Consider the following 13,502-nt stretch of genomic DNA (forward strand, 5'->3'; position numbering starts at 1 on the left):
AAAGTAGGTAGATTGAAACCGTATGTTTATTGATTAATAAAAGGAGTTTCCCATTAGAGCAGACAGCCTGAAAGGTCGATCAAGGGTTGTCTGACTGTGGTGGATAGTGATGAGGAAGGGTTTTTCATCCCAAGTGTTTATTGTTATTGTTTGGATTGTTGTTTGGTGGTGGGTTGCTTAAAGCGTAATGGGGAGGGAGGGGGGAGAGAGGAAGAGAGGAGGGAGGGAGAGGGGGGAGGGAGAAAGTCATGTTGCGTTTAATTTCATTGCATCCCTTGACAAATACAAATTCAACTAAAAGTAAATATGTATATATAATCATTATAATAATAATGAATCATCATTGAAAAAGGAAAATGTGGCAAAAATATACAGTTTGGCTGTCATGCGCCAATAAGAATTGACCAACGCACAACCTTTTCAAAATAAACATGAAATACGATGCAAATATCATGGCCCTGGAAGACAGCTTGTGTGAGGGCATACGTTTTAATGAATGAGTGATATGCAGGCTGACGGCTCTCATTTTCATAACGACCTGACAGGCTAATGCACTGAACGGTGACAAATAACACACAAATTCATGTGCTTTTATCTCTCTCTCTCTCTCTCTCTCTCTCTCTCTCTCTCTCTCTCTCTCTCTCTCTCTCTCTCTCTCTCTCTCTCTCTCTCTCTCTCTCTCTCTCTCTCTCTCTCTCTCTCTCTCTCTCTCCCCCCCCCCCCCCCTCCCTCCCTCCCCATTGAATTCTGTATTTACATACATACTGGGGGTGTAACGATTAAACATATTTGTTACCAAACTGTCACGGTACAGGCACTTGGGTGCGGTTACAGAGGTGTACCGCGGTGCGTAAATGTGGAGTACATAGTGTTAATATGGCGAATGTAAAGGCTTGTTTTGCGATGCAGAATTTAAAACTTGAAGTCTGAGTTCCCCCCGGACCGTTAAGCCAAAGTATACTACTCCGACTCCGTAATCCGAATCCGTAACTACGGGACCCCTCAGCAGCCCAACAACCCCTGTTTGGGAATTCAGAAATGCAAAGGCCATAACCAAGTTTATTGGTGTTTTCAATGCTGCTGATCTACGGCCATTCTCCGTTGACAAACAAGCAGTTTTGTCAAAAAATGTCCCTTAACTATGAAGCGTAGGCCTGCCGTCCTGGACCGCACCATGACTTCAAAACAGAGGTACTTACTGAACTGTGATTTTTTTTTTTGCATACATACATACATACATACATACATACATACATACATACATACATACATACATACATACATACACACACATACATACATACATACATACATACATACATACATACATACATACATACATACATGCATCCATCCATACATACATACATACATACATAAAGAGAGAGAGCGAGAGAGAAATATATATGATTCACCATAGTAATGTACATTCTGCTGGTAATCCTGGCAATTACCCAAATGTTTCACAGCGGCCTCATACATGAGAATATATCAAGCATATTGTAATTACCTTGGCGCTGATGGCTTAATGAAGTCAGTATTCATTAAATGCTGCACATCGGGCCGTGTAACACGTTTCAGCATGCACACTTGTACATGGGATGGATTTGTTTTTTTTGGTATGAAGATGAATGGAGATTGCTTTTTGTTTTTGTGTGTGTGTGTGTGTGTGTGTGTGTGTGTGTGTGTGTGTGTGTGTGTGTGTGTGTGTGTGTGTGTGTGTGTGTGTGTGTGTGTGTGTGTGGAATGTTTCATCAAACCAATGGATGGATGAATGCAAGGATCATCCAGCCTTACAATCATCCATCCATCCATTCATTCAACCATCCATCCAACCAAGTGCCTGCAGAACCATCTGTGTTTCCAGTTCCCTTCTGTCGAACAGGGGTGAGAATCAGTTAGTATTCTCAGCAGCTTTCCGGCCCACTGTTTTCTTATAGTAGGATGCACTGGGTGCATCCTACATAACCGCAGTCCTTGGTGAATGCGTGTCAGTCAGAGTTAAATGCGCCTGTTGTGGAAGTGCAGTCACAATGCCACTGCTGCAGCAAGCAGATGGAAAACTTTAAAGTAAGTAAGTAAAAGTAAGTAAAATTTATTTATAAGGCACATTTAAAAACAGTTTTCACTGGCCAAAGTGCCGTACATGGTGCAAAGAGGCATATAAAGGAACACATACCACATACATAGACATAGATAAAAACATATAAAATAAACGAGATATCACAAAAGGGGAGGAAAAGCCAGGGAGAAAAGGTGTGTTTTAAGCCTAGATTTAAAAATGGTGATGGAAGGAGCGTTTCTGACTGCAGGCGGCAGCTCGTTCCAAAGGCGGGGGGCAGCCACAGCAAAAGCCCTGTCACCCCTCTGTTTTAGCCTAGTGCGTGGAACGTGTAAGAGACCCAAGCTACCTGATCTTAGGGACCTGGGTGCTGAGTGGTGGTGGATGAGCCCTGTGATGTAGGGCGGGGCCAGGCCATTTAGGGCTTTCTTTTCTTTACTTAAAGGTAAATCGATGTAACAAAAGCAGATATAAACATCTACATAACAAATATGTCGCTACATTTACATGGTTAACGAACAGAACTACCGTGGAAATACATCTTACTTCCCCGTCCTACAAGTGTACAAATGTGCAAACGGTTGATGAAACTTAATGTCTCCGTTTTTGTGTGGGAATCAATACAAAACGATGTTGAAAGAGAGGCAGATGCGTGTTCATAAGCGACATCACACACACATGCGGTACTTTCTCCACCTCCCTTGGGCCTTAACACGGATGTCTGGTGTGAAAATAACAGTGAAAGCCATCGAAAGGTTAGATTCCTGAGACGAAAGAAACCTGATAGCTCGGCGTTGTGTTTGGAATGTGTTTTATGGACAACAATGTGGCATTTTATGGCACCTAAGGTGAGTGCGTATCTACTATCTGTCGCTTCGCAAAACACACATTAGTTGTGAGCGGCGGCCAAAGATTGCCTCTTCATTGTTGTTTCCCTTCACAACGACTTCAGTGGGACAAAAAGCTGAATTATGTCAGCCGCGCCCATTAACTGACAAGCCTTCCTCAAAGAGATTTTTCTCCCTGCAGGTGGTACGCGTAAATCATTTGTATTCAAGTGATTTAGACAGCGACCGTTGCATTTAGTGAAGACACAGCCTCTTGTTGAATTTCCTCTTCCTCGAAACCTAACATTTAAATTAGACTGTTACATTTTCTTTGGCAAGGAAATAAGTACAACTAAGGGGGAGCCAGTGATTCAATTTAGTGGATTGGTTTGGCTCGGTGACAGTGGAATATGTTTCCCTTTAGTCAATGTTTGAAGCGCGGCCCAAAAGGATGAGTGAGAAGGGAGCTTTACAGTTCACAGGCAGGACTAAAGGGGTCTTCGCGTGAAGACCCCTTCAATCCTGCCTGGGACCTGTGACCAGTGGCCGGCACGAAGACCATCACAAAACTCTTTAATAACTACAGATCATTCGGTTGTATGTCTGTTGTGTTACTGCACGCACATCAATTACAGACAACGTGTATAAGGTAGAGGTCGATGTAGTTCAGCCGTGACGACGTGTCGGTTGGTTAGAGTGAGAGGTCCAAACTGAAAAACAGTGTAGGCTGAGTACAGTATAAACGAAGGAAAAAAAGTAAGAACAATAATCTTTGGAACTCGCGTGTATGTTTATCACAGAAAGACGGGGTCATCGTGAGTTAACGGTGGTATAGTAGCACCCCATTGTTTACTGCTGGCGTGCAAAGCCAGTGTGCCAGGAGTAGGCGATGCTCGTGGCCGTGACTGATTCCATTAATTTCTTCCTTTATTTTCATCATCACACAATATGCCGTCAAAGCTAACAAACGCTCAGAGCTCTGGCGATCTCATCCTTCTAAGAAGGAACTAATTACTGCATTACGTGTCCCCGTATTGCCTCGTCCCAGGCCCCCAGTGTAATTAGCCCCACAATGTTGGGAGGAAGAAATGAATCTAGCGCGTCAGGGCTGCGAGCCAGTGTCGGAGAAATACACCCTCTTAAAACAACGCAAAACAATGGCCGAGTAATCTGGTCGTTATGGCGCTTGATGCATCGCTGAGCTGAATGTTTGTGGGTTTGAAGCCCACTGTTCACGGTCTACATGTCGAGATGCGTGAGCGAGATCAGACCTCGAATGGTAGTTCTTTGTTCACTGCAGGGCGCTTTGCATGAAAGCAACTGCGAAAGGACTAAAGAATAAAGAGCACTACAGTGTGTGTAAAGGCAAATATATATATATATATATATACTGTATATATATATATACTGTATGTGACACAAGATTTATGACTCTGCATCATTTTCCTAAAACTGGTGTATCGTCAGCAGCTGACGAGAAAAAGAACAAAAAAAGCAAAATAATAAAAAAATAAAAATACTACGTCCCGAGAATTATTTATACACCATCTATGATTTTTTTTATTTCTTTCTTTGCAGTTGGTAAACAGGGCACTCCATCTTACCCGTGCTGCCACGGCGCGGGGTGTAGTAATTACCCAGCGCTATACTTAGCGACTACCAACTCACGACGAATGCATCATTCTGATACGCTTTGGGTAACCGCGGTGGCAGCGGGCTGGAGTTGGGTTTGGGTGGAGGAGGGGCAGGGGGAGGTTACAGGGGTGCCAGATTGAGCCGGATCCGTACAGTAACCCACTACCGAGAGCTTCAATCCGCCTTGAGCGAGTGCAGGTCTCAATTCTTTGGGGGGGGGGCTGGGGGAATAAAAGTGTGAAAAATGTTTCCGTGCCGACTGTTGCCAGGCGCTACTATTGTGCTGACTGACTGATTTCGGTGGCTGCGTGGCTCGGCTTGACTGATGATGCCCTCCGTCGTTCATTATGAGCCAATCACAACCCCCGCAGACATAGAAACTCATGAATACGTAATGAGTAGAGATGATGGAGCGATGTGATTGGTGGGCGACTGCCACAAGGGGAAGGAAATGGATTGTTTGTACCCGGACCGGGCGCGATGTACTCAGACAGATAGGAATACACACTTGTGTACTCACACACGCGCGCACACATACACACACTCACACATAATTATGAACACGCATGAATGCTATCCAATCACATTCAGGGACAGAGAGGATGCATATTGATGGATATATAGATTGACAAGCAACCACACACACACACACACACACACACACACACACACACACACACACACACACACACACACACACACACACACACACACACACACACACACACACACACACACACACACACACTTGAGAGTTAAACATGGATGACAAATACTAAAGTGTTCCACGCAAAAGTCATGGGGAAACTCGCCGACACTCACACACAACACAATGCACAGTGACACTCTCCAAAACACACAGTGCGCGACGCACATTCCCAGCCGTTGCGTTAGCAGGGTTTGCCGGACCCGGCGGATATCGGAGTGGACACGAGTCCGGGAGGATTAGTCAGACTGAGGGCTGATGCAGGTCCACCTGGGTGGGTCTGCACACTTCAAAAAGCTCTCTCTGTTCTCCGAGGGCACTTGATGGGAAGGCCGGTGCTAACACCACCGCAGATGATAGTGACGTTGTCACATCGATATAGCCTGCTTTGATCCAATGGGACCAAGGTGGCTTTATAAAGAGTGTGATGATTGGTAGGGGGGGGGGGGGGGGGCAAGTTGGAGATAAGGAGGAGATATCTTAGTTGTATGCACTAAAATAGATAGATAGTCTTGAGTTTTTTTGTATTTTTTGTTTGTCCTTTTGTGTGTGTTGACATTAGCCCATCCGTCCCACATCGTCTAAAATAGACGAGGAGTCACTATATATGCGCGCCTTTCCACAACTGGATATATGCCCTGACTGTCCACAGACTTTTCCCCATTTTTAAGCTCTATCCTGTGCAAAGGGAACCGAGGTAAATCCTTTCCCATACATTTCAATAGAACCCGCCAACGCATGCAGAGGAGGCCTGTCTGGCAGCCATTTTGTCTGTGTGTCTGTTCCGCCGTGATGGATGACATCACCGCAGACGTCCCCTGGAGGGGCCGTATGGATCCAGTCAAAAGAGTCTGACGAACACACCGTGAATTTATGTTTTATTCACCATGTTTCCCGAATTTCCTGTGAACATCATTATCCATTTAGGCATGAGTGATGACGTTCTGTTAAACTGAATGCTAAAGAAAGGTTACAAATGAATGTGTCATGAGCACGCTGTGCTGTGTTCCGAGCGTATTATTTTACAGAACATTGCTATTGAAACACAAATATTTTAATAAATAAAGTACAAATATATTATTATTACATTGTATGTGAAGTATTATATTATATATTGTTACTCATTCACTGTACTTGATAATGACATACTTTATACACAAACATAACTAGCCTACATAAAGATAAGCATATACAGCTGTCAACTTTTTTAAATCTAATGAATTCTCTCCACTGAGGTAAAGTTGCCCTTAATAAAGGTGGTTTTCAAAGTGGAGAGCCAACTTCTCAGGAATACTGGAAGATGTGGGAAAGCTTGTCTCTGGACACGGTGTTCACGAAAATATATCCCCACGGAAACAAAACGATAAGCGAATGTAATACAACGCTTCTCTGTTAAGGATTTCTAGATCTAGTTACTCGAGACCCAAAGAACATGTAGGCTGGAGCATTTAGAAAAAGTGGTGACAACTACTCAACCACTACTCAGGAAGTAGAAGTTGTGCGCTGTGAGAAGGAAAAGGACACCTCCCTAATAGGGGTTGTGGGTTGAAGCGGCTACTCTCACACAATAATACTGACTAGTTCGCAAAACTGCCATTTGTGCAGTAAATGGAGCTTCTGGCAAAGTTACAACTGGCTAGACAGCCTGTCATAACTTTGCTAGCTGACTGAAGCTATACTTGACCTTCTCTAACGAGCAAGACATCACAAAGCATGGAGGCTACACAAATTGCAACTGACTTAAGTTTCCCACCAATGATACCCAGTTAGCTGGATTATGGCATACTGAAAGGTGATTTAGAATATTAAAACATAACTCAAGAAGATTCTAAGCTAACTTGAGAGACGCAACAGTGAAACTATGTAAGACTGTAGGCTAACGGACCTAGTATTTGCTACTGATACCAAATGCATCGTTTACATGTGGTCGGAGGACGGTAAGTAACTAACTGACAGAATCACTGGCTGCCTGACTGGCAGACCTTCCTTCTAATTTGTCTGGCTGTATGAAAGTAGGGCTGGTAAGGTTAGACGTTTTTTTCCTCTTTTCTGACTCATTATAAATAATTGCCACAGCGCAAAATGACTTCTTGAAAGCGCAGTCAGAGGAACCACAAATGTTACCTTACCATAGGTAGCAGTGTCCTAAAAGGTAAAACAGGGGGTTGTTTAAGGGTGTAATTCTGTGCGGGCTGGTCGCTCATCGCCACAGATCAGCAGGCCCTTAGAACCGACATTGCGACGGCGGCTTTTATTACACCGCTTTGTGGAATGCTCAATTCTGAGTGGCGAGAATCTGACAAAATCGGACGTCCTTCATTCATCGGACGTCCTTCATTCAGGTGATTCAAGACCCCTCCATTTTGAGTCACCCCTTGCGATAATTACCGGTCTCGCCGTACTTTATCCCTGAGCACAACTCGACGCAACATCAACGGCAGTTCACCACGGGTCAGCGCATCGGAGCCGTTCGGCAGAGCAGCACAAAAGCCAAAAGCCTAGCACACGGAAAAATATTGCGAAGAAGCTGCAGATGTATCATTACCGTCGCTTCCCTCGAGAACAGTTATTCTGTGGTAGCGTGAGCACCAGCAACCTTGGTCTTGCTCAGGGGGGGAATTTTAAGCGGTTTTAATATTACTTTTTTTCAAGAAAGAGTGTCTGCGCAATGCCCTCATCCCTGTGTGTCCGCACGATTAATGTATTAGTTAGGATTGCAGAAAAAAAATATTATATCGACCCAGAACCCAGGGTTAAAGTTGGCATTAGCAACCGTTAGCAGGTTTCATGGATTCAAAAAGTACTGCGTCATCGCTCAGCCGTGTCATGCTAGCAGATGCTGTTAGCGTTGCTGAAGTTTCTCTGTAAATATTAAATTTAGGTCAGGAATTAAGCAACATAAGTTTGAGTCTTGAGCCTTAATTAAGCGTGAATTGTACAGGATTCAAAACAGAGAGTAGTCCGTGGGTATCAGCATGTCAAGGGTTGAATATACTGTATGTGTGCATGGCACTTGACCCATTGTTGAGCTACCGCTGAACCTCAAAGATGAATCAATGGAGCCCACTACGTATAGCTTTAACATCTGTTTGTGTGTGTGTGTGTGTGTGTGTGTGTGTGTGTGTGTGTGTGTGTGTGTGTGTGTGTGTGTGTGTGTGTGTGTGTGTGTGTGTGTGTGTGTGTGTGTGTGTGTGTGTATTTATACTTATGGACTAAACTGTTATAGATTATATGGATGAAAAGAAAACATTCCATATCTTGCTGATTGTTATATGCTTTGGGGTGTAATGTGTACAGACGCGTGGAAAATGACTTTCTTTTAGGGTCTGGAAAAAACATCCAGGAACCGTTTGAGCCTATAGCATGTTCACAGGAAAGTTTGTGGGTATCAATTAGGTATTCAAATTAGGTCCATTAGTACCGTTGGCTTCTGTTTGGCTGTTGAGAGGGTCCCCGGGCTTTAAAGTGGCTAAATACATTTACTACAGAGCCAACTGTTAGGTAGTTCGTTCTCTCTCTCTCTCTCTCTCTCTCTCTCTCTCTCTCCCTCCCTCTCTCTCTCTCTCTCTCTCTCTCTCTCTCTCTCTCTCTCTCTCTCTCTCTCTCTCTCTCTCTCTCTCTCTCTCTCTCTCTCTCTCTCTCTCCCTCCAACAGGTTTTTACATCGGCAGCAGTGCGATGATGCCTCAGAATGTTTCATACTTTCATATTTTGCCAAAACATGCTGCCAACCGTTTAAACACGTTCAACTGTGTGCGGTTCTCTCTGGATATGGAATTTTGTTACATTGTCGTCCATTTCAATTTTCTTTCTATCACTATCTCTCTCTCTTTCCTCACACAAATCATTAGGGGTGAAAATTAAATATTCATGAGTTCAACATTTGGATGGCAGAAGAAAGATATTTTTCCAGAGCCAAAAGCTTGACCTATAACACAGACTTGCTCCCCCTGACCACAAAGACACGCACGCACACACACACACACACACACACACACACACACACACACACACACACACACACACACACACACACACACACACACACACACACACACACACACACACATCCTGAAGTGGGCCCAGCTAACTGCCGGTGCCTAGATCCCGTGCCTCCCATGACAGCATTGTGATGTATTGTGAAGGTAACTTGCCAAAGTAGAGCCACATCATAATTCTCAGAGAGAGACAGATCTCAAATTGCTTCACTGAAGTGTGAATTTGGGCAAGTTTTAAGTTCCGTTATTAATGCTTGAGAGTCAGTAAAAGAGAGAAACCGGAGGAATGTGGCAGTTCCTTTGAATTAATTCATATTTTTAACTATAGTTGCAAACTGTTGACATTATGGTGTTTATTTTTTATTTGTACTAGCGTTAGTGACTGTGTGTGTGTGTGTGTGTGTGTGTGTGTGTGTGTGTGTGTGTGTGTGTGTGTGTGTGTGTGTGTGTGTGTGTGTGTGTGTGTGTGTGTGCACGTACGTGTGTGTGCACGTACGTGTGTGAACTTATGTAACCCACGTCTCCACACAAAGACAATAAATAAATGAATAAAATGATTGACAGCTGACTAAAGATAGCCTTCAATCAGCGACTCGTTAAGCCCCCTCTAATGCTCTTCTAATTACTCAACTAACCTATCCGACTGGAAAACCCTCATTAACATGTTAATTAACCTTTTTTTAACACTCATTTGGATCAATTAAAAAAATCGATTTAACCAATTAACAGAATCTCTCGTTTGAGGTGTCAGTCAGTCAATCAATCAATCAAATTGGATGTTCGGGAGAAGACAGACACAGAGGTAATGAGCTACTGTCTGCCAGGTGTGATGGGGGCGGGGCTTAGCCAGAGGTGGAAATAGTTTCAAGGCAATTTTGCAAAGAAGTGATAGCGATAGAAGAGAGGGCGGATTAAGAGACAAGAAAAGACTATAGGAAAAATAGTTTGAGCATAAAGGAGAGACAGGAAGAGGTGGAGGGTGCCGAGTGGAACAGGTTTATCAAGGTCTGTCATTTAAAAAGTACTAAAAGGTAATTTTCTAAAACAAACTGCACAATTGGTGTTTATCCTCATAATTATGGATGTCCGTTAGTCAAGGCTTTCATTTAAGAAGGTACACTGAATGTAGCCCCCTCTACAAACACCTTCAGACAAGGTGGGACGTGCTTGGGTTTTACTTCCCTCCCCTTCACTGTAGGCGTCTTTGAGTGTTATTAATTATTATAATTCTTCATGTTTAACCTCTGTTTTTCTTTTATTCCTAGTCTGTTTTTACATAGTTTTGAATGATGACTATATGCTCTGTAAGGTGACCTTGGGTGTCTTGAAAGGCGCCTCTAAATTAAATGTATTATTATTATTATTATTATTATTATTATTATTATTTTAAAGTGGGCCGTTTAATATCGAACAACATCATCAAGGCTCCGGGAGTTAAGCCTCTGTGTCTCCAGCAGATACGCTACAAAGACGTTTACATTAATATTTCCTTTTTACCATCACCAATATCACCTGTGGCCACTCAAAACGTCCACCCCGACCGGCAGTGCCGGAGAATCAACACCACTCTTGCATAATTTCCACCTGTAGATATCACACAGGCCATAATCACAAATAAATTCACACTACCATGCATTATATTTACAAAAATAGCCTGCCTGTAAAAGTCCAGCGTTCTTTGTGTAACTATGCGACGAGTGTGTATGTACGAGTGTTCAGATCCTATAGAGACACTCTTTCAAATGGTTCTAAAGGTGTGAAGGCCACATTCACAGCTCTACATCACTCGGTTAAGACAGCTTTAGCTTAACAGGAAGGCCAGAAATGCGATCAACTGGATACAGATAGGCCTACAGTACATGCTTTCGATTTAGAGCCTTCTTGCACTGTTAGTTTAACTTGCCCCAATTGTGACCATTTTAAAACAAAGAAAAACAGGCCTGAAAGAAGCTAGGATACTATCCTTGGTTTCTAGGTTAAGAAACCAAAGGAAAATCAGTGGATGTGTTTTTAGCTAGCTTCAAACACCATCCGTTTGAAGCTCAACAGGTGCTAGCGAGAAGCACTACTACTTGACCTAACCGCGGGAACACACTTACTATGCATTTCAGAGAGCTTTTTACTGTTCCTAAAATATATGAAAAAAAATTAGGTCATCCGCTCTCACAAAAACACACACCGTCGACACCAGCTGGTTTTTCCACTTTCCCTAAAGAAAAGTAGTGCTTTGATAATGGAGTAGGGAAACTGGAATGAGCCGGAGGCCAATCAAATTCAATTTCAACAAAGTGAAGCACAATATTTGCGAAATGATAAAAATGTCTTGCTGGTCATTGGTGGTGGCCTCGGATTCAGAGAGAAGTGGTTGTTCGCAAGTGGGGGACATTTTGAGAATTCATTTAATTCTGTTGTGTATGCAGAACATAAACAATTTAGGGAGGAGTGAAAAGCTGATTTTGGGAACCGTTTGTCTATATCCGTATGCAGCACAAAAAAGCTAAAATAGTATTTTCATCTTATACAGTTAAGTATCCATTGAAATATAACTACAAAAAAAATCACAGTTGCACAGTGCACACACACACATACACAGAGACACACACACACAAAAAATATATTTCTTTAGAAGCGAGGCAAGGTGCATTTTTAAGCTAGGAGGGCAGAGAAGACCAGGAAATTACCAAAAAGACAAAAAACTAGACCCTATATGGACAATAAAAAAGAGAAATTGTCTCATTTTCGCATTCGGTCCGTGACTGTGTGCAGGTTCCAGACATTTGTGCATTATCTATTTCGGGGGAAAAAACAGGAACAAAAGCCAAGAGTGTTTTTCCACAAGTCAGGGCCTGTGTCAGAGATAGCTGTCTGTGGCCCTTACCAGGGAGGAAGAGAGGAGGGAGGGAGGGAGGGAGCGAGGGAGGGAGGGAGGGAGGGTAGTCGAGAAATAGAAGGGAGCGAGAGTGCATGGGAAACAGAGAAAGAAGAGAGGCAGAAGACGTGAAGAAGAGGAAGAGAGTGAAAGCAGTAAGAAGGAGATAGGGAGAGAGACAGAAATGTATGAAGATAAGGGGAGGAAGAGAGATATGGGGAGGGAGAGAGAGAGAGAGAGAGAGAGATAGGGAAAGTTGGGAAAATAAAGGGATGAGAGGAGGAGAGAGAGGGAGAGGCTCAAGTGTTTATATAGGAGGAAGATCAGCTGTAATTAGTGGCAGGTAGATGATGGCAAACAGGAGATCCTTTAAAAGAAAATATATATATATAAATAAATACATGATAGAAAGTGCACAAGAAAATGTATAGCCAAAGAAGTCAATACAACTGCAAAGATGTATCAACCAAAAACAGATGCATTAGTTTGTGTGTGTGTGTGTGTGTGTGTCTACGCTTGTGCGTGGGAACAAATGTGTATGTGTGTGTGTATGTGTGTGTTTGTCTATGTGTGCATGTAAAGTATGCAATGTTGTCCATATGTAGACATAGGTATGGACACTTGCCTTGGTAGTGCGCACTGAAACCACGGTAACGGTGGTTGCTATCGGTGACGAAGTGTAGGCGGAGCCAGTTCTTGTTGCTGACAATCGGCGACGGGATGTTGCTGCCCGCCAACCTGAGACGAAACAGAAGAGAGAGGATCAGGAAAGAGCCAGTCAGGATCGTAAACACACACACACATGGGCGAAGACACGTCTTTGTGGAAGCCAAAGGAGCGTTGCACACGGTTGGAGATTGTTCAAGCAGTTTCTATGTACATTTAAGAAAGGAAAGTGCGTATGCGTGTGTATGTGTATGTGTGTGTGTGTGTGTGTGTGTGTGTGTGTGTGTGTGTGTGTGTGTGTGTGTGTGTATGTTTGTGTGTGTGTGTGTGCTGGCACGCGTCCGTGCAGCGTGAGGCTGCTCGACGCGTCCCTCCCAGGGGTTTATTCCTGCTTGTTTTAAATGGATGAAATACAGCAGAGCGGGGAGACAGCGTTGTGACAAGGCCATGATGACACCCGATGAATCACTCCAATAGGATTTCACTCCACACACACACACACACACACACACACACACACACACACACACACACACACACACACACACACACACACACACACACACACACACACTTCCACAAAATAACTCACACAAACACACAGGCACATTTAGTCAACACACGCATACACTCCCACACTAACTCACACAAACACACAGGCACAGTTAGTCAACACACACACACACACACACACACACACACACACACACACACACACACACACACACACACACACACAC

General features: G+C 43.5%; 1 protein-coding gene across 1 annotated transcript in view; it reads right to left on the reverse strand.

Annotated features, from left to right (window-relative positions):
- LOC130376229 (CUB and sushi domain-containing protein 3-like) overlaps window positions 1-13,502 on the reverse strand; it is a 387,391-nt gene that overhangs the window by 135,949 nt on the left and 237,940 nt on the right. The window contains exon 8 of the mRNA XM_056583449.1: window positions 12,722-12,834. Within this exon, the coding sequence (XP_056439424.1) occupies window positions 12,722-12,834 (113 nt within the window). The remainder of the gene's footprint in view (window positions 1-12,721; window positions 12,835-13,502) is intronic.

This window comes from Gadus chalcogrammus, chromosome 22 (assembly GCF_026213295.1).
Source record: "Gadus chalcogrammus isolate NIFS_2021 chromosome 22, NIFS_Gcha_1.0, whole genome shotgun sequence".
Lineage (NCBI taxonomy): Eukaryota > Metazoa > Chordata > Actinopteri > Gadiformes > Gadidae > Gadus > Gadus chalcogrammus.